Raw genomic sequence first — 19,997 nt, forward strand, 5'->3', positions numbered from 1 at the left:
TCATATATTTTGTTAGTGAATTGATAATTCTTTTGAGTCTTTCAATAAACAAGTTTAAATAAATTCTTGATTATTCTTATATCAGCTATTAAAAAAATATTAATTAAGGTAGAAATGATTTTTCATAAATTTAGTTCATAAAGTTCATTAAAAAGCAATAATCAAAATCTGTTATCAAATATACATATGTTCTTGTTTCATAATCATTCTTTAAATTTTTAATGAATTTAAAAGATATCGAATTCCTTTTTTAATTTTCTTTAACTCAGTTTTTTATTATAAAAATATTTACATAAATTTCTACTCAAATAAAAATTTTAAAAAAGAATCTTAAAAAAAATCTATAAAATATAAAAGAACTTATAAAAAATTCATCAATAAATGATGTAATTTATTGATTTTTTTTTTGTAGGATATAATCGTCAATTGATGCTTCCTCTTTGAAGTAACCTAGTGAATCTCAGCGAAGATTGCAAATAATATGCGTTGACAATGTCGGTAGAAGTGAATGAAACAGTGTAAGTGCGAGAGAAAATTACTTGCGTGGGTGAGAAAGAACAAGTTAAGCGTTAAATCATCCCAATGATTCGCGACATGATGGGTTATAGCACATTATTGGCGCGCCTACACGTTTGAACTTCCTGTGAGTTTCAAAACTACTCTATAGATTTTGACGATTCCCTTTCTAGCTACATAGACTTACGAGGAATATATATTTTTTTTCATCAGCACAACATTTTGAGTGTCTATTAGTAAAACAGGTCAAGCTATACAGTTTCATTTTAATGTATCTATCTTTACCTTGAACACATGAAAATAAATAGATGAAACTCATCTGTATTGTAGATGTATTTAGAAGCTTGAATATTCAGAGGACCTAGATCTAAAAGAACCACTTGAGAATCGAAGCTCATTTGGGATATAATAAACGTAGAGAAGACAAGAGAATAAGCTAAAAAACAAACTGAGAAAAGTCTACCTCCCGAACTGGAGCTGGAGTCGAGTTTCAATTCCTGTCCTACCAGGTTCCCCACACACTCACTGGGCGCGAAGATGTGTCGCGGATCGTGTTGCAACGAAAAAAAAAGTAAGACATCAGAAGAATATACTTTTGACAGCGTATCAAGTGAATTTTCATTATCGATATCAATTTGGTGTTTTTGATAGCCGGTGTGTTTCTACATAACCATTAAAAGTATCGCAAACGATAAATTACTCGTAACTCACCAAGTAAATGTTATCTTGAATGGAAAATTATTGTAAGATTCATTTTTTTTATTTATCTCTCGACATTTTTGATTAACAATCGATCCAATTTTTTTTAGCTATCAATATTAATGAGCAAATAGAAAAATTTATCAATGTCTCGAATCAATCATCATCAAATAAATTGTATGTATTATGTACTTATAATGTATGTTTATATTAGTAAGTGTTATAAGTACATAATATCGATACTGAGCAAAGATTTTAATTACGGTTATATCCAGGAAGAAGAACGTCTATATATCATTTTTATCTTTTTAAAATTTTCTCGAAGTCACTCTCTTCCTTTACCATTTGCACGCAGTAGTCTATGCATTACGATAAATACTCGTTGAGAGTGCATATGCATGAATTACATCCGCGATGTTCCGCATGCGTGTCGACTTTGTACATTCTTAGCAACGACTTTGTGCACTATAATGTATTCATATATCCATTGAAATCGAACGGCACTCATTTCTCTTCTGTCTAAACTTCTACGCATTAATAAACATTACAAAATTATTTCTTACAGACAAAATTAATTTTTCAATATAGAACTTTTATAGTTTATTTTATCATTTAATTATTAGGAAATGTTTCAACGTGTTTCATTATTTTTTTAAAAATAATTTTTAATTTCATATTTTATCTAGTTCTCGAACTTTATATGGATAAATATTTAATTCTTCATTGTTATTTTATTTTTGTCTTCGAGTAATTTATCTTCTATAAAAAATAGACTTTAAATTTATCACGGATGAATTTAATGGATATTTCAATTTTTTTAAATTCAATTATACGGTAAAACATATTAATGGCGATGAATTAATTGTGGTTTCAAATAATTCGTAAATATTCAATAGATACTTTCTCTAGATTAAAAATAATTTTTTAAAGGGCAATAACGATTTCGTATAAAACATAAGTTGTGAAGAATAATTAATAAAATATCAATTTAATGGTGAGTATAAATGAATAGATGATTCTTTGAAATTGAAAAGTTATCAAAAGATAAAAAAATCAACTAATTGTAAATTGAAATTCCTAAGACGTAATCTTTTATAGTTTTTTTCTGTATCAATAACTTATTTCTATTACGAGAGATTCGATTTTTTTTTTTTTTAATCTACAGATAAAAAATTCATTTAAGTTTAGTTGATTGATGAAATAGAATATAGACTATCATTTAATTATGATATAAACAGTTTAAGGCTCATGAAAGTTTTATCTAGAGATTTAATATTAAGTTGAAATTTTTATAAAATACTTTGTAATTTTTGCTCTTATTCCATCCTTTTTTTTTTCATCATATCACCACTTTTAATCAATTCAAAATTAAATAAAAATTATTATATTCCGAGCTTTTTTTTTTCTCTTTTGCGTATACATATATTCAAATCATTTTATTTTGCAATTTTTTTATTTCAAACTTTTTTCTTTCCTTTTGAAATAATATTTTTTGTAAATGTGATGTTAGAAAGCCCACCTTTGGACTATTAGTTCTAATGATCGTACAAAAAACTCTTTCATTCTCTTTGAGCAATTTTATTGTGTAATATAATTTATCAGATCTTATGTAATTCGTTTATGCTTAACGTGATACAAAAAAATTAAAAAAAAAATCTCAAGTTTTATGAGAGTATTAATCATAAACCTTTTTGGCCATTTTATGCATACACAATTGCACCCTGAGTGATTTTACACTTCATGTAGGCGAGATCTTGTAAACGGGCAATTCTTACAGACTCACAACTGTACACAAGTTTCTTGTATATCTATATATCAATGAGCTCCTGAACTTAAGCTTCTCAGCATCGATGTCTTTAAAGTGCATTTCACCCCACACACCTCCTTCTTGCAAGTACAACGTTCCCTGTCGTCATGTCTGCTGCCTCGTATTCGCGCACACGGTAAAATACACTTCGTTCTATACTATGGCCGTACGAGATACCGTGTTCGCCCACGCGGCTCCCACGCCGTTCGAAATCTTTCTCTTTCTCTTACACTCTTGAACTCACTAGTAACATTCGTCGACTTCGTTCATTCATCCAGTCTCGTGCCTCTTTCATTCACTCGATATACTTCGATCGTGGATAAATGACCAGCCTATATAAATATCGTTGATGTCACATCTATTTATCTTGTCCTTTATACATTTCAAATTGGTTTTGCCCAAAAAACAGTAGAAAAGTTTTATAAAAAATGAGTTTTTTATGAATATCAGCTTAAGACAGAGGTTAAATTTAATATATATAATTGATTGCATAATATATTTCTTTAATCGATTTTCATTTTAAGAATTTAAAGATAAGTATTTGCTTACAGGAAATGAGTCGATATATTTAATCATATATTTTTCAAATATTTATTTGATGTTTGAAATTTTTTATAATAAACTTTGATAACTGTTATGAAATTCATGTCTCAGTGTAGTTTAATTTATGTTAACAAATAATTAATTCACTCAAAAAATCATTTATAACATATTATTAATTAATTGTTTGATATAATTACTGATAGATATAAGTACTTTTAAAATAAATAAAATTTATTTATATATACTAGAGTATTGAAACGAAAAATTGGATTAAAATAGGAGCAAAATATAAACTATTGAATAGTCTTTACTATAAAATCATAAATAATTAAAACATGAAAAAAATTATGTCCATTTTAAAAACCCTCAATCAATATCCATTAGTATAAATATTTATAATTCTTTGTTTACCTCAAGTGTCATGAAAAAAGCAAGATATTTTTTCTAACGAGTGCTCTTAATATTGAGCAAAAAAACTCATTAATTTTAAAGGGCTATTAAAAATAACGAGTCAGCAAAGAACAAAGTATTTGCAACGTTTTCATGTCTTCACGTTCTGTATAGCCCTTGTATATAATTCATTCTCAACGATCTTGTTGGACTGTTTTAATTTCCTCGTGAGACTTGAACCTGTCCTTTCATCTTCTAACCACAGCAGTAAAGATAAAAATTTATCTTCTACAAAACAAAAAGTACTATCATCGTATTTACTTTTCTATCCAACATGACCTCTTAGTGTGTATTCCAATCTAACGTGATTGGATTTGATCCGTGGAAAAGATTCTGATTATCATCTTGATTTTCTTCCTTCTAATCCTCTTAGTCATTTCCAACTTTCTTATTTTTGTGTCTCAGTTTCTTCGCTCTGGTTCAGCAGTGGATTATACGTGTTCAAGATCCAAGATCTCCTGCTTGACCGATCCGTCTACAGATGGAAACGGTTTTGTTGAGCTCTATACGTGTCTGGCATTAAATATTCCTAAGAGATGCAAGTTATTTTTTTCTCTATTTTTTCTCACCCTCACTCAACTCATCATCTATATATTGTGGTATAGTTGATCATGAAATTCCATCACAAATCCGATCACAAGATCGTAGTTATTATTACTACATATTATTATGTTTTTTTGTTACTTTCCTTTAATATACATGTTTAATAAGTAACGTGTGTGATTACATTAAACGTGAGTGCGATTGTTGAAGTTGAGATAAGTTATGCAGTAGAAATTCCACAAAGAACTCAATTATTCTTGTCAAGTTGATTTTGCCATATTTATTGATAACATCAAACATTGAAACTTTCAAAAAGTTTCTTTTTAATTTTATGCTACAAAAATTAAAATATTTTTACTTCATTTCTTTAAGAAATTATAGTATTAACCTAATAGACACAAGTGGGAGAAATTTAATGAGATTGTCCTTACTATTTACCTGGATTGACATTTAAGCAAATTATCATTCTTTCATTGATTCTTGGAAACTATTCAATACTCTGATAAAGAAAAAAAAATACGTTCCACTGCTAATGATAATGATTAAAATTTTCACTTCTATTCATCAACTGTGTAAATAAAATAATAATTTATTTAAATATAGTTCAAAACCATTTTATAATCTTTATTTTGTTTTTAGGACAGAATAATTTTATTCATTCTATTTCACCATCCGCAAAGAAACGGAAATGTGTTTGCGAGGAAGTGATTTAAGAATTAATAGAATTGCCAGACGGCGCCGGGTATGATAACAGTTATCAGGACTTGAAGATGAGAGGCGCACCTTGAGGGATTGTAGCGGTGTTATATTATTTTACTTCGACCTCGATCGTGCAATACAACTCGACATATCGATTCACCGGTAAATAAACAATCTAATTGGAATTATCTAACAATTCTATTTATAATCATTACTATGTCAGTGTTTCTCAGTAAAACAAACAATGATGTATGTATACATTTATTTTTATAAAGTCTATCTGATAATTATCGATCGTGCTAGCTTGTTATATACCGAACATCTAGCATAATTCGTTAATTACATTTAATTTCAAATTTGTAAAGAAACAATAAACTAGATTATTAGAATGATTGTTTGTTTAACTCTAATGTAATTATACGTTTCGATATCTATTTATTGTAATTGAAGTTAAAAAGGAACGATAGAGGTATCAAAATAAAACGATCATAAATGTTTTTACAGAAATAAACGGTTGAGTTTACTCATAAAATATATAAATGTTAATTATCAAGAAATAAAAGAGAGTACATTTAATAATTATAAAAATGAAAAGATACTATATGTTAAATCTATAAAATATATTTTTATTGAATGTCAGCCAACTATTTTTATTTATGGAAAGAGTAAATGAATAATTTCATTATAAAAATCACTTGTGAATATTTATTATACTGAACCGTAACTAGATTAAAATTTTTTTTACTCATTATTTATAATCATGTTGTGTAGAGTGAAATATCAATGAACTATCCGAATTACTTAATCATAGGGAAGCCGGTTAAGATTTCTAATAAACAGAAATTGTAACAAAATTAAAGTAATAATAATCAAGAAATAATTGAGTTATTAGTGGAATCAAGTATTACATTATTTCATGTAAAATTGGTTCAAAAAATAAAAAAATAATAACTTGCTAAAAAGAAAGTAATAATGATGTAATGATAATACTAAGTTAATTGATTTTAATTGATAATTGTAACAAAGACTACTTGTTATATTCTTATTGGACGATATCAACTATACAACAGACAATTAAAGAAATAAGTGCAATTAAAATAAACTCATTTATAATTTGCTTTGTCTCATAAACATACATACAATTACTAAAATATAAAAGTACTGATTCATTGTACTCCACTTTATCTGACCCAATTTTTTTCAAACAAAATAAAAATCAAAGAAGCCCCTTGTATCTTAATATATGTATACTTAATAGAAAGAACATTGAGAACGAAGAAAGACATTGACTGTACATTCTTTTTAGCCAATTTGAAACTGGCCTTCGAGATTAGATTTTAAAATTCGTTAGACGTTAAATATTAGTCATCACCGAAAATGGAAAGTAGTTAAGCGATGTGTGATGATTATTTCGTTTTTGCCACGCCTAATTTTTACGTTTACTTTGATAGTTTTTTATATATAGAGGTGATATATAAGAACTCGGTAGAACGTGTACGTGAACATACTGAATATTCGGAAACCAAGACGACTGGATGAGTCATACAGAGGAAAGTTCAGTTTCTTGTCCGCCTATCGTCGTGAGACTCGCCTGGCAAGGCAGGAGGACACTAACCTCTACTTGAACATAATTAATATCTTTATATTCATTCAACTTGACTTCCTAATAATTATGTCTAAATGTTTTCCTTTGAACCCGTGATTATTGCCTTACTTACCATTGATGATATTAATTAAATTAAAATATAAAAATAATTAATAATATATTTACCATTGTTGTAGATCTCTTCGTTGACCAGAGTGTCTTCATCATCTGTGTCTGGACCTAGAGAAACTGGAGTGTACACTAAGGAATCACGAGCTCTCATTGTTTTAATTTCGTATTTTCTTGATGTTCGAAAAAATCCTCCTGAAAATTAAAAAATAAATAAAGAATTATGCTTTGAAGTTTAGAAACCTACAGAAAAATAAGAAAAGGAAAATAAATGCCATTATCATTCTATATTGAGATTTAGTTTACCGGTAGAGGAATAAAGGGCTGAAATATCGACTGGAGATTCAGTAGAAACAATTAATTATTTATCAATTGTCACTACATAAATTATTTTAATCAGTCGGTTACAACAGTGTAAGACGAAGTGTATTGGTATATGGCCGCTTTAAATTTTGCATTGAATTTGCAGCATAATACATGAACAATTGATATACATATATCTACTTGTTTATTACATCTATGGTGTATTTTTTATAGTTTAAATCAATTAGCGGATAACGAATATTTATTTTCTGATGTATAAAATAAGCCAAGTCTGTAGTACTTTTAACTATAAGAAATAGTTATATTCATTCAATAAGTGTATAAAGTTGAAACAATGGAAATGATTAATACAAGTTGATCGTGATTGAATAATTAATTGAGATAGATAAGCAATTCTTACAGATAAAACTGCCGAGTGTGCGGAAATTTCGTGCGAAATAATCTATTTTAGTCTGCGACGTCTGGACGAACCCCGGTAGACGTCGTAATTCTTCGAAGCGCCAACGAGCAGAAGTAGCGTCAGCTGAAGGAATTCCGGCGACGTTTGGAAAAAACAATTTTGTCTACGAAAGCTTTTTTTTTATTAAAAGATCGCTACAAAGTATGTCGGCAAGTCGAGAAATATAGAAAATCATTGAATGCCGGAAAAAAATGTATCTATTTTTATGTTCATTCTCTACTTCATTTTTTTTCATTCTTAGTCTTTTTCGCCCTCAATTTTTGTACTATTTTTTTTCATAAGTAAGTTCTTTTTTTTCTTTCCTTTCCTTTATTGTTTATTTTCAGAAAATTACTTTTTTGTTTCACAACAGAGTCCAGAGATTTGGTCACGAGACAGTCGTCTTTTACAAACGGCCGAACAAATATGTAACATAATAATAGATACATGTGTAGAAATAATATCAAGCTAGAAAAAAAATAATCAAAGCCAATGAGATAGACAGCTGTTTGTCAAAAGGGTTGAGTAACGATGCAAACTGTTCATATGATTTTTACTCATTTAAATGGAGACTGGCAATAATATGCGAGACTAATCAGCTGTGTGAATTTTAGAATATGCATAATCGTGGGACAGGACATAAAAAGCATCCGCATTTACTCCGAGTCCTGAGATAGAAAGAAGTTCGCACGAAGATAAATAATTTTGCTAAAAATAAAAAATAGTTAAAATTAGATGTATCTAAGATGAAAAAAAAAAAACAAATGATCAAATATCGCATTTTTTCACGCTAGTTCTATTTTTATATCAATTGAAATTACAGAACCAATGAAACATAGAACATGAATTGAAATTCCATTTTAAGAATACATACTTGAAAATATTTTTCATAAAAAATTACATGGGTTGTAACAAATTTCAAGTTATAATCTACAATATTCAGTTTCGTTTACGATATTTCTCCATAATTGGTAAAGGTATTAAAAAATCTAATGAAAAAAGACATTTGACAAAGTAATTTAATCTGAATGCATATCATTATTTCTTGTCGCAACCCCTGACATTTCATCAAGATTTCCTAGCGTAATATTAACAGTTTTTTTTTTTCTCTATATCTAGGTATATCGGTCCAGCTGCCTTAAGAGCATGCACGCCTCATTCTGTCATCTCCTCTAGATGTCTAAGCGCGTGCCGTGGATCGAATGAGCATCAGAGAGAGGATGTAATAAAGGGGGACCGATCCCTTAACTTTTAGAACCCCTGCGGTACAGTTGTGAATAATATCAAGTATGGTAATGTTTAGGTCTTTTAACTTGTGTCATTTAAGTATCACGGTAGAACCGGATGCTAAATCCACCGTGGAATTAAACTTTATCCACTAAAAAATTAGTTCAAAAGAGGATGAAAAAAGACTTGACTTACGGAACGAAAGGCAGATGAGGCAGGAATGAAAATAGAAAAATTAAAGAAAAGAATTAAACACTTGCGCACAAACATTCTTTAAATTTAAAAGTTAAACTCAATAGAAAATTCTATTTCCGGTATGAATTCGAAGCAGCCAAGCAACGTGACTGTTCTGAATTCTGAGATGTGTCATCTACTTCCTGAGGCCAATGACTCTGTCATAGACCTTGAAATATGTGACATATTTTTATTTTAATTTAGTATTTTAATTAATTTTCATAACTTGCCCCTTATAATAATTGTTAACAAGATAAAGATTGTTCCCTATGCTGAGTAATAATTTAAAAATTAATGAAACGTTTGGTTTTAGTTAACAAACCTACCTATTTTTCATTAATTTTTGATCTCAAATTTTCTCAAATGATGGTATACATATAATAATTGCATGAGATTTCGTTGAATCCTTGAACTGCAGAACATCAACTCTATCACGTTTCCGTAGAATCTGCAGACTTCTAAAGATAGAATTAGCTCCCGAGGACTAGACCCCCAGCGAAGACCTTCTTCCTCTCCAGACAAACCATTGGTATCCCCTTGATGCTTTTTCCCCTTTCGATTTATAAAAAGACGCGAATTTATTTTTGACTCTTGCTTGACGATTATACTTAACTCTTCGACTTTACTTCGTCTTATAAATATGTTATTTAATAAAAAAGTTTTATATAATTAATAGTCCATCAATTGTTATAAAAATCATTGATTAATAAGAATTAATTTTGCAGAAAAAATTGTTTCCAGTCGTATTGGGATCCAGTTTCGAATATCCAAAGAGACCAGATACAGATATTTAATGATATTAAATCATTAATAAAGATGTTTAAAACATTCAAAGAATTCTATAAATCATTAATTCATAACATTGAGTGATTATATAACAAGTCTAAGGAAGAAAGTGTTAGATGTGTAAAATTGAAAATCAGTTTAACAGTCGAAGACAGAGAAACTTACTGTTATATTACTTTGGCCTCGAAATAGCGATGGTGTCAGGCTCTCTATTTCTCTTGCATTCTGTACGACAATTTCAGCTCTTTTACCCCGTCACAGTATAGTTTTTTTTTTATTCTTACACGCTTCCACAAATTTCTTTCAACACTCCCACTCACCTCACTTTAAATGTTAAATTTCAATAAAACTTTTAGTAAACATTCTGTTACTAATCCCTTTATAACTATTTTGGCTAATTCTTTGTTAATATTTTTCAATGAATTTATTTCTAATGTTAATTGCTCACATAATAGATTGTAAAAATAAATAAATAAATGATATTAATAATGTCTAAATTTATATTCAACTATTTATTGTGGCTACTACACAATGTACTTTAAGAATAACTTTTAAATAATACTTTGGTTACAGACAATTCTTTGGATTAACGAGAAAAAGCTCCAGGCCAAGGACCGTCACGTCGACGATCTTCGAATCGACTGCACTATGAGCTGCAACTTCGTCACGACACGAGGACGCGCGTGCGAGATGACGGTCTAAGCTTACACACTCCCCCTTTTGCGGTGATGGGTTTCCCCCAAAAAGAGAAAATGTTGTTTTCATTTTTCGAAAGATTTTCAGTGGCACGTGAGTATACGAAGTTTTATCTCTTATAGTTTTTATATTAGTCCAGTTTAATGGACGAGAAATACTCCATTTATCTAAACTTTTTTTTTAGTAAAGTTAACAATGACAAAATAAAACTAGATAGAAAAACGATAATAACAATTGAATTTTTTTCTATTTTTGTTTTGTTTATTAATTTGATTATGCATTAAAGTCTATATTTTACTAACTTATTCGATTAATTAAATTTTCGTTTTGTGCAATGCAATATCTTTAAAAAAAAAAAATTTAACATTTTTACGGTGATATATAGTTGAAATTTATTACTTATTTATATGAAAATATAAATATTTTTCTATGAACTTGATTGATAAAACTTATCGTGAAGTAATGAGTTTATATAAGCGATTTTCGATGTGAGAATTATCTTCTAACAAATCCAACTCTTGACGAATCCACCATTTTTGTTCACCAATGTGTGTTATTACAAATTTACATTTCTTCCTATCAGCTAGAAATCCACGTAAATAGTATTCACCAGGAGTTTCTTGCTTTTGACAAAATACAGCAGCACCCATAGCGTCGAGATTCTAAAATAATTATTTTTCATAAATAATAAAATCATTTATAAATAATAAAATAAATCATCAATAATTCATACTCACAGTGCAAGGTCTTGAATTAATAGATTCATAGCAGGTAAGCCCATTTAACTTTGCAACACATTTATTCAATTCTCCTGCAAAATCATTAGAAGAAAGCAAAGAGGGTTGCCAGTTCATACAACAGCCTACTAAATTCGTCGGCCAGATTGGAAATGTTTTCAAAGATAAACCTATTAAGAATATATTAAAGTTTTATTGTTCGATAAGGAAATCTACATATGTAATTAAGTTTATTATTATTTACATACCTTTAGTAACATTTCCTTCAATATAAATGGTAAAACATTCATTTCTAGTTGGTTCTCCTCGATTGGAGTAGCTATTATATGGGATAATGCCAGTTGTCGATCTAATTTCGAATGCTTCTGAAAGAACTAGAATATTTAAATGACTTGCAGTACTTTGTGCAGAATCATATGAAACAAAATTCAGTATTTCCGTGACACTTCTCTCTTGATACGTTTCTCGTTTATCTATTTTTATAGAACCCAACCAATCATATGAACGAACCACTGCATCCAGAGTCTGAGAAGGGCTAGATAAAAATAAACATTATTATTAATAAAGTCTTTGTTTTTATTCTTTATATTAAATAAATTTGATATAAATACACTTATTATGAAAATTATCTTTAACTTTTGAATATTTAATGTAATTATTTCATTAAAAATACAGGAAGCAATATGCTACTGATGTTTAAAATAAAAAAGATAGAAGTTGTTTACTGAAAGATAGATAAAGTACTACGATGAGTGTCAATGTTACCCTAAAGTAAACCGTATGCTTAAACATCAATACTTATTTTAAAAACATTCTCCAAAAATTTATGTCAAAGGTGCAGGAGTAATTTTAGAACTTTTAGGATTCATTTTTTTTTATAATTTGTGTAAATAGAATAAAGTAAAATTAAATGATAATTAGAGTAGAAGTAAAAACAGTTCTTTATATTACATCGATATTGAAATATTAAAATGAAAGAAAAGTAAAAACTTACTGTGACCAACAATAAGATAAAACAAGTGCTGCTCGTGGATGAATTAAGATTCCTGGACACTGATAATCATAGATCAAATCATCAGTTAAAGACAGTTTATTAGGAGTATGGAAAACAGCTACTAAACTTCGAATATTATCTTTTCCAATAATTATATCGTTAACTTTTTGAGAAACACATAATTTTGCAAATATAAAAATAGTTAATAATTTTATCCACATTTTAGTACAAAACGGATTTATTCTTAATCCGAATTATTAAGTTATTGTGCGGGTAGATTCAAAATTACTATCGATTATTACTCGGAAGCCGACAGCTTTTATATATAAATTGTGTAAGGTAACGTGACACATTACTTTTATTATCTTTATTTACCATAGATAATATTTTAGAATAATATGTAAAGTTATAGTTTTTAATGTATGATGTAAATACAAAATTTTATTTATTAATAGTGTAAATATAGATTAATTTCTCAATTCTTCCTGCATCTGTGTAAACTAAGAATAAAGTATTCAAATTTCTTTAAAGACAATATATTAGACATAATACGATAAAAAACTTTACTATAATATTATAAAAAAATATGTGCAGATTTTTGCTTTCTTATCTTCTTAGCAAGAATAAAATTATTTATATGATAAAGCCTATCTTTTAATACATACAATTTTTAGTATGTAGTTTTATTGCCTAAATAAAAGTAGAAACTATAGACTTTTATACACGTAATAAGGAAAAAAAAATTATCAAAAGTAGGCGTTAGTTCATCATCAACACCAAATTCTTCGTCTACTTACTAAATAAAGTTTATTCTTTACCATAGCCTTTTACAAAATCGTTTGCCTTTTTTTCCACTTTCTTCCACAGTAAACTATTCTTTACAAATCACCCAAAGCCATTAGCGTCACATCCATCACCTACACATTCGATTCCTATAACGAAAGACATAGGGCATCAACCAGCACGTGCTGAAAAATTATTTAACTTTATTTCCCTTCTCCTGTTGTTTCTTTCCTTTTTTCTATATTCAATTTCAGGATGGTTACATCCAGATGAACATGAATAAAATGTTGAGGCAGTAAGGAAATATTTTAAATGTCATTAATCATATGTGCGAGTTAAAATTAAATATTTTATCTTACATTTTTTCATCACTTCCGACCGGAACTTTTAGTAGTTTTCTTTTTTTATATTAATGAGGGAGTGTTCAATTGTGTAGGAACTATTTTTATAAATTCTCAGTATGTGGTACATCCTCTTTTTTTTATGCAATCATAGAAATAATATATATTATTTACACAGTCAGTGTAATATTTTCTTTATGAATTTACGTCAATCGAACACAAATAAAAAGACACCTCTAATTATGAAACAGTGTTGTACTGGTAAATGATGCTTTTATGACATCAGACATCAAGATAATACCATCACCTTTAATTAGTTATTCAACAAACATATTTTTTTTCCATCGACAAACACCACATTATTAGTAACAAAAATGAGTAAAAATTATTGTAAGGAAAATACATAAAGCCAAAATAACGAATGATATAATAATATAACTGTGAAGCACGACGATTATTATATAGTATTTAGATAGGTTAATTAAACTTTTATCAATGTCATCATAAATGAATTATTATATATATATATATATATATATATATATATATATATATATATATGTATATATATATCGTCGAGCCACTGTTCTCGCAGTGTTAAATCCGATTGTTCCTTGCAAAAATAAGAAAAACAAATCAAAACTGAAATATCGCAAAAATTCAATGTAACTTCTATTGAGTTTACAATAATAATATTTATTATTTGATAATTGAGTATGGTCTAATTAAAACATAATAATAGCTTTTGTACTTGTTGAATGTATACAATATGAAAATTCCTATTCTCTGCGGTGTATATAAAACTTATTTACATAAATTTGATGACTAGTGTGCTTTTTAACTAATAAAAACATGTTTACAATTTTTTTATTTGCAAGAAACAAAGTCAAAGTACGAGATATTCAGTCGTTACTCTTTGCGAAGGAAATAATTCTTGTCCATAATTATATCATATTCTCTCTTCCATCATTATTAATCCGTAAAATCATAAAAATAATATTATTTGGAGAGAATAATCTTGAAAATTGTATCATGGGTCATTGTAGCCAGTAAGGGGAGAAGTCAGAGTAATTTATTGTTTCAACAGATGTGCATATTGATGAAGTTTTGCTTATTTTTGAAGATCGGCCCCCAAACACCATATTTGTCAATTTTTGTTCCAGAATCTTTTGATGAGCTTGTTTTATGTTGGTCTGAGGTCTGTTTTTCTTTTCTATTAAACACATACAATTATAAAATTCATTTATTTATGTTAACCATAAATTAAATTTCTTCGTAATTTTATAATAATTATATAGCTTGTAATTAAAGGTAAATAATTAATAATTACTTACTTAATTTCTTGATATGGGCCCTTCAAAGAGCTGCCGTGATCAGTGTGAACCATTTTGAATTTTAATAAAAAACTTTTAGCACCAGAAATGAATTTATATGATTTTGCTTATCAATTTTCTTGAAAAATTTTCCTTCTTTGAGCGACTGATCTTTCACTGTGATCAACAGTGGCTCGACGTTATTTTTTATAATACTTTTACTTTGAACTCTGATAGATCACTGCTTTGGTGGAGTGCAGTTCTTGTAATTTAATGACCTGACCCTATAAAGTAAGACATTAATTACTTATTATCTTTATTTTATATATACTATTTTTTAACTGAATAAAAAATTTTTGTTTTACAGAAAATTAAATTTGTTAACTTAAAAATAAATTAAATCTATTACTCTATGGAACGTGATGTAAGTGAACAAGAACCAGAAGTTCCAGACGATTTCCGGAATTAGCACATCGACTTCCTTTACGAGTTCGGAGGTTTTTGGCAAGCCTAAATGACAAAAAAAAAATATAAAAATTATGTTAATCATGGACAATTTAAATATTTAAATAATTTATGAAAAAATACATAATTAAATTCCACTTCATTTTACTACAAAATATAATGCTGATAGAGATCTGTAGTATATGTATATTAAATGAATAAAGTTTTCATGAAGTGGATGTAGAAGACAAAAACCAGTTTATACAGACCTGATACTGGCTAAAAATGTTGGAGAATTTCCTTGACAATCTAAAACTTTGCACCTCATGGACACATAAGGTCTGATTGAACGTTAGAACAATCACACAGTTAAAATAAAAAAGATAAATAAATTTCAATTATTTTCCAAAATTTTATTTAGACTTGGAGATCTTCAAAATTAATATATCTTTATAATTAATATAAATGCCAATTGAACTGTATGAGCAGATTGAAATGACTGCGATTCTCCCTAGCTGACCACTGGCTTATACGTCCAATCTCCCTTCTACTGACTATTTGTCCTCCACGAATCTGGATGTGTAGAAGAGGCAGAGGGAGTCTTAACACCGTCGTTAGGACAACGAAAAGAATTTAACTACATGTATAGGTGAATGAAAAGAATTTTTAGGATAAAATAATCAATATATTCTTTAACGGCAAGAAGTTCACGTGATGTTCATGTGATTTCATATGCCGAATTTTGACGTAATTTTGGAATTTATTAACTTTAAAGAAAATTTAAATGTTGACTTTGAAGTACAAGCAAGTTTTGAAAAATTCGCAAAATACTAAAAAAAAATATCTCAGTATTACTAATTTATCATTACGAAAAGTACCAAAAGATATTAAATTTCATGTATTTTGAATGCAATAAGATTGGAGTTTTAACTTTTATTACTACAGTGAATAGCAAATGGAGTTGGATCCATTGAATCAATTCAAAACATTTTAAATAGGAGCAGATAAATATAAAAGAGGCAATGGATTTTCTTTTGAAGGAAAACCGGACAGATAAAAATTTAATTCATTGTAACATTATATAAATTGAAATATAGATGAATATTAAAAAGATAAATTATACATTCAGGGAAATAAGAAACGCCATACAGTAAATACGTAAGGTTAACTAGAATCTGATGCAACATTGGTTTAAGTGTCGTCACGTTTTCTGATATATCTTGGAATATCTTTATATATTTCTTAAAAATGGGCAATGAAGTTTTATATTAATTATTGCACAGACGATTCTGATAAATATCAAGAACTTTTCGTTCTTCAATTATACATGTAAATCAACAATAAAAATTTGTTTGTTTTAGAAGAAGTTAAAGTTGAAATTATTTAAAGTCATGTTAAATAGCATGTAGAACAAAAGAGAAGGTGATATTTCTGTTATGTAATTGAGAATCTCAAAATTTTACTCAAACAATAAACAAGAAATAATTGAATGTTTTATGGAAGTTGATTCACCAATAACACATTTATTGCAATTTATACAAAACTTTCATCATCATCATCTTTTATTTCCTATAATCTTAAATTATCTTGAACTATAAATATCTAAACAAAAATGAATTAACACGCAAGAGGAAGTTATCAATTATGATTTTTGATTTTTCATAAAATTTAATCAAACAAATTTTATATATATATATATATATATATATATTCATCGATGTTAAAATAAACAAGATGATTGAATGTATTATAGAATATATAAAGTAATTAACACATTTTAACAGGCACAAAATTTCCAGGTGTAAGAGTGATTAAGTTATTAGAATTTTCTGCTAATTCAGCAATGCTGACTCTTCCTCGTTGCTTGACAAATTTAGCAACAGCTTCCAACTCTTCCTGAGATATATATATAAATTTACCTCTGTCATCAATAACTCCTGTTAAATTTCCACTAGCTTGTAAATCTTGTATTCTTTCAATAACGTTAGCAGTTTTGAGCTTAAAATGTCCAGCCAAATCTTCTAAAATTACAACCTTATTTAATTGAATGTAATTTATAAATTCTTGAAGAAGATTATCTTCATTTCTATTTTCTTCATCGAACCCTTCTTCCTCTATACTAAAAGCTTCTTTCAGCTTTAAATATTCTTCATATTCTTTTTTTTCTTTCTCTTCACGTTCCTTTTTTTCAGCTTCTTCTCGCTTTAATTCTTCAAGTTTCTCTTTCTCCCTCTGTTTGTCAGCTTCTGCTTGGAGATGTTGTTCTCGCTTCTTCCTTTCTTCTCTTTCTTTCTCCATTACTTCTCGAGCCTGACGTTTTTCCGCTTTCGCCTCGAGTTTAGCTTTCTTTTTAACTCCTATTTTTCCACTAGGCATATTAATTTTGTCATCATTTATATCATTATCTTCTCCATTTGGAGCATTATTCACGAGGACATTTTCAGCATCATTTTGTACTCCTGTACCTTGCATACGTCGGCGTGCATTGCGTACCCCAGTGGCTCTTCTGACAGGTTGAGGTCGATCTGCAGTTTGATGTATAACTTGTGCTTAAGATTTCCATATGAAAAAAACAACGAATAGTATGATTATTAGATTTTTTACAATAATGTAATGAAATGAAATGATATAGAAAATTTATAGAGCCGGGAGATAGTAGATTAAGTTGCATTTCATGAGGTATTATTTACCTGATTTTTTCGTTATCCATAGTGTTAAAAACAAAATAATCGTAAGAAGTCCAACAGCAATAGAAACTAATAATGGTATATCCATGTTAATATATAACATATATACAGATTTATAATATTAAAATCGGTAAATTGGATAATTTTTAAATAATTATAAGTATAGTACAGTGTAACGAATTCATATAGAATTATTTGATATTGTATACAAGTGTTTATTATGTATGCTTCAACAATATTCTCCAACGTTGACAGTTGTTAGGTTAAAGTATGGAACTACTTTCATTGATCATACGCTGATAAATAATTTGATATATTATTTTGGTAAGTATTCAAAGATGTCGTTAGTTTGTTAATATCAATGGCGGCTTGTGGATGACGTGTGTCTATTTTATTAGTATTAATTCCTTTTACTCGGTAATTTCAGTAAAAATTGATAAAAAACCATTAGTTTAAATAATATATTTACTTAGGATTGATAGTATTTAGTTATGAAAATGATGAAAAAGTTATTTTCCGTGTTTATTTTAATGGTTTTCGCGCATTGTGTGTCAGGACTGTACTTTCACATTGGAGAAACAGAAAGAAAATGTTTCATAGAAGAAATTCCAGATGAAACGGCCGTTTTAGGTAAATAAATATTTTTAGTAGAATTCTTTGTAATTATCATTGATTTAAATAGATATTGTAACAAATGTAATTATTTACAGTCCATTACAAAGTTGAATTATTTGATCCTCGAAGTGGTGGATTCATGCCAAGTAGTCCTGGCGTTGGAATGCACGTTGAAGTTCGAGATCCAGACGATAAAGTCATTCTTTCTAGGATTTATAGTTCAGAAGGTCGTATCTCATTTACTTCTCATATACCTGGAGAACACATTATTTGTTTGTATTCCAACAGTACAGCATGGTTTAGTGGAACACAACTGGTACGTTGCGACAGCTGTTATTATGATAAATATGAGTAATGTTGTAGAGTATAATAATGATTTATTTTAATATATTAGAGGGTACATTTGGATATTCAAGTTGGTGATCATGCGATTGATTATGCAAATCTGGCAAAACGAGAAAAATTATCCAAACTCCAATTGCGTATCAGACAGCTACTAGATCAAGTGGAGCAAATAACGAAGGAACAAAACTACCAAAGGGTAATAATAATACAAATATGTCTATTAAATATAAGAGTAAAATGGGAATTGGAAATAAGATATGTTAATAATGTTATTGTAGTATCGAGAAGAGAGATTCCGGCTGACGTCAGAAAGTACAAATCAACGAGTTCTTTGGTGGTCTATCACTCAAACTGTTATTCTTTTGATTATGGGTACGTGGCAAATGAGACATTTGAAGAGTTTCTTTGAAGCTAAAAAACTTGTGTGATTAAAATTAGTTGATAAGTTATTATATTAAGAGACTGGTATAATCAGTTGTGTAATGCTGTACAGTACGTCAAAGTAATTGATGTTACAATAAAGATCGAGTAATGAACTTTCAATAAATAGTGTAAGATTGATAGATTTCCTTGTAATAATAACTGTTAATAAAATTTTGTAACGAAGAATGAAGGAGTTATGTTGTAACGTGAAAAAGTAGTTGGATGAAGGTGGTAACAACGGTACTTGTATAATAGAGTACTCGTTGTGTAATGCTCGAATGGTGATATTGAGTAGTGTAATGGGAAGCTCTTGTTCTTACGAATGCATAGATATGATTGTTGGTGATGTAGGCACTGTGGATGGGGAGTTATGAAGAAAGAAGCGAGATAGGCTTGAGGGTAGTACGGAAAAATGAAAAGACGCTCATGACCCGGAAAGTAAACGAGATACGTGATTGTTTTTTATTTTTCTCTTGAGTCCAGATCATTACTCATTAGGAAGAGCATATGACAAACCTTGGAGCATAGGAGTTATGGAAATGTTGAAAGGGAAGGGAGCAATTTTGGTGATCTGTTGAAGTAAGGGGGCGTAGTGGATGATGGGGGGCGTGTGAAGAGTCATTTGGTCGGTGAGATGT

The 19,997-nt window shown here is 28.7% G+C and overlaps 4 protein-coding genes across 4 annotated transcripts in view; 1 reads left to right on the forward strand and 3 right to left on the reverse strand.

Moving 5' to 3' along the window:
* Positions 1–10,310, reverse strand: part of rols (rolling pebbles) — a 30,556-nt gene extending 20,246 nt beyond the window's left edge. The window contains exons 1-2 of the mRNA XM_035087213.1: positions 10,147–10,310; positions 7,029–7,166 (exon numbers count right to left, since the gene is read on the reverse strand). Of these exons, the coding sequence (XP_034943104.1) occupies positions 7,029–7,125 (97 nt within the window). The 5' untranslated portion in view covers positions 7,126–7,166; positions 10,147–10,310. The remainder of the gene's footprint in view (positions 1–7,028; positions 7,167–10,146) is intronic.
* A 654-nt stretch (positions 10,311–10,964) lies between these two features.
* LOC118069246 (uncharacterized) lies at positions 10,965–15,819 on the reverse strand. The gene is made up of 7 exons (XM_035087218.1): positions 15,559–15,819; positions 15,255–15,355; positions 14,867–15,129; positions 12,409–14,745; positions 11,663–11,949; positions 11,415–11,584; positions 10,965–11,339 (listed from the first exon to the last, which is right to left on the reverse strand). The coding sequence occupies exons 4-7, from the start codon at positions 12,627–12,629 to the stop codon at positions 11,127–11,129; spliced, it is 891 nt and encodes a 296-aa protein (XP_034943109.1). The 5' UTR covers positions 12,630–14,745; positions 14,867–15,129; positions 15,255–15,355; positions 15,559–15,819; the 3' UTR covers positions 10,965–11,126.
* Positions 15,820–16,855: 1,036 nt separating this feature from the next.
* On the reverse strand, positions 16,856–18,239 carry LOC118069236 (DDRGK domain-containing protein 1-like). Its single transcript, XM_035087201.1, has 2 exons — positions 17,980–18,239; positions 16,856–17,838 (listed from the first exon to the last, which is right to left on the reverse strand). The coding sequence occupies exons 1-2, from the start codon at positions 18,077–18,079 to the stop codon at positions 17,057–17,059; spliced, it is 882 nt and encodes a 293-aa protein (XP_034943092.1). The 5' UTR covers positions 18,080–18,239; the 3' UTR covers positions 16,856–17,056.
* Positions 18,240–18,467: 228 nt separating this feature from the next.
* Positions 18,468–19,542, forward strand: eca (eclair). Its single transcript, XM_035087202.1, has 4 exons — positions 18,468–18,606; positions 18,687–18,907; positions 18,986–19,132; positions 19,215–19,542. Exons 1-4 carry the CDS (start codon positions 18,468–18,470, stop codon positions 19,362–19,364), a joined length of 657 nt encoding a protein of 218 aa, XP_034943093.1. The 3' UTR covers positions 19,365–19,542.
* Positions 19,543–19,997: the final 455 nt, after the last annotated feature.

This window comes from Chelonus insularis, unplaced genomic scaffold, assembly GCF_013357705.1.
Source record: "Chelonus insularis isolate UGA/USDA-ARS -01 unplaced genomic scaffold, ASM1335770v1 contig_406_pilon, whole genome shotgun sequence".
NCBI classification, from domain to species: Eukaryota; Metazoa; Arthropoda; class Insecta; order Hymenoptera; family Braconidae; genus Chelonus; species Chelonus insularis.

What these genes read in the sequence shown, in the direction of transcription:
- LOC118069236 (XM_035087201.1), bottom strand. Translation starts at nt 18,079, where the DNA reads ATGTTATATATTAACATGGATATACCATTATTAGTTTCTATTGCTGTT. An exon ending in ATGGATAACGAAAAAATCAG is followed by an intron (nt 17,839 to 17,979) that starts GTAAATAATACC and finishes GGAAATCTTAAG; the next exon opens with CACAAGTTATACATCAAACT.
- eca (XM_035087202.1), top strand. Translation starts at nt 18,468, where the DNA reads ATGAAAATGATGAAAAAGTTATTTTCCGTGTTTATTTTAATGGTTTTC. An exon ending in AGATGAAACGGCCGTTTTAG is followed by an intron (nt 18,607 to 18,686) that starts GTAAATAAATAT and finishes AATTATTTACAG; the next exon opens with TCCATTACAAAGTTGAATTA. An exon ending in AGGAACAAAACTACCAAAGG is followed by an intron (nt 19,133 to 19,214) that starts GTAATAATAATA and finishes ATGTTATTGTAG; the next exon opens with TATCGAGAAGAGAGATTCCG.
- LOC118069246 (XM_035087218.1), bottom strand. Translation starts at nt 12,629, where the DNA reads ATGTGGATAAAATTATTAACTATTTTTATATTTGCAAAATTATGTGTT. An exon ending in TTATCTTATTGTTGGTCACA is followed by an intron (nt 11,950 to 12,408) that starts GTAAGTTTTTAC and finishes ATTTTTATCTAG; the next exon opens with CCCTTCTCAGACTCTGGATG. An exon ending in TTAATTCAAGACCTTGCACT is followed by an intron (nt 11,340 to 11,414) that starts GTGAGTATGAAT and finishes TAATTATTTTAG; the next exon opens with AATCTCGACGCTATGGGTGC.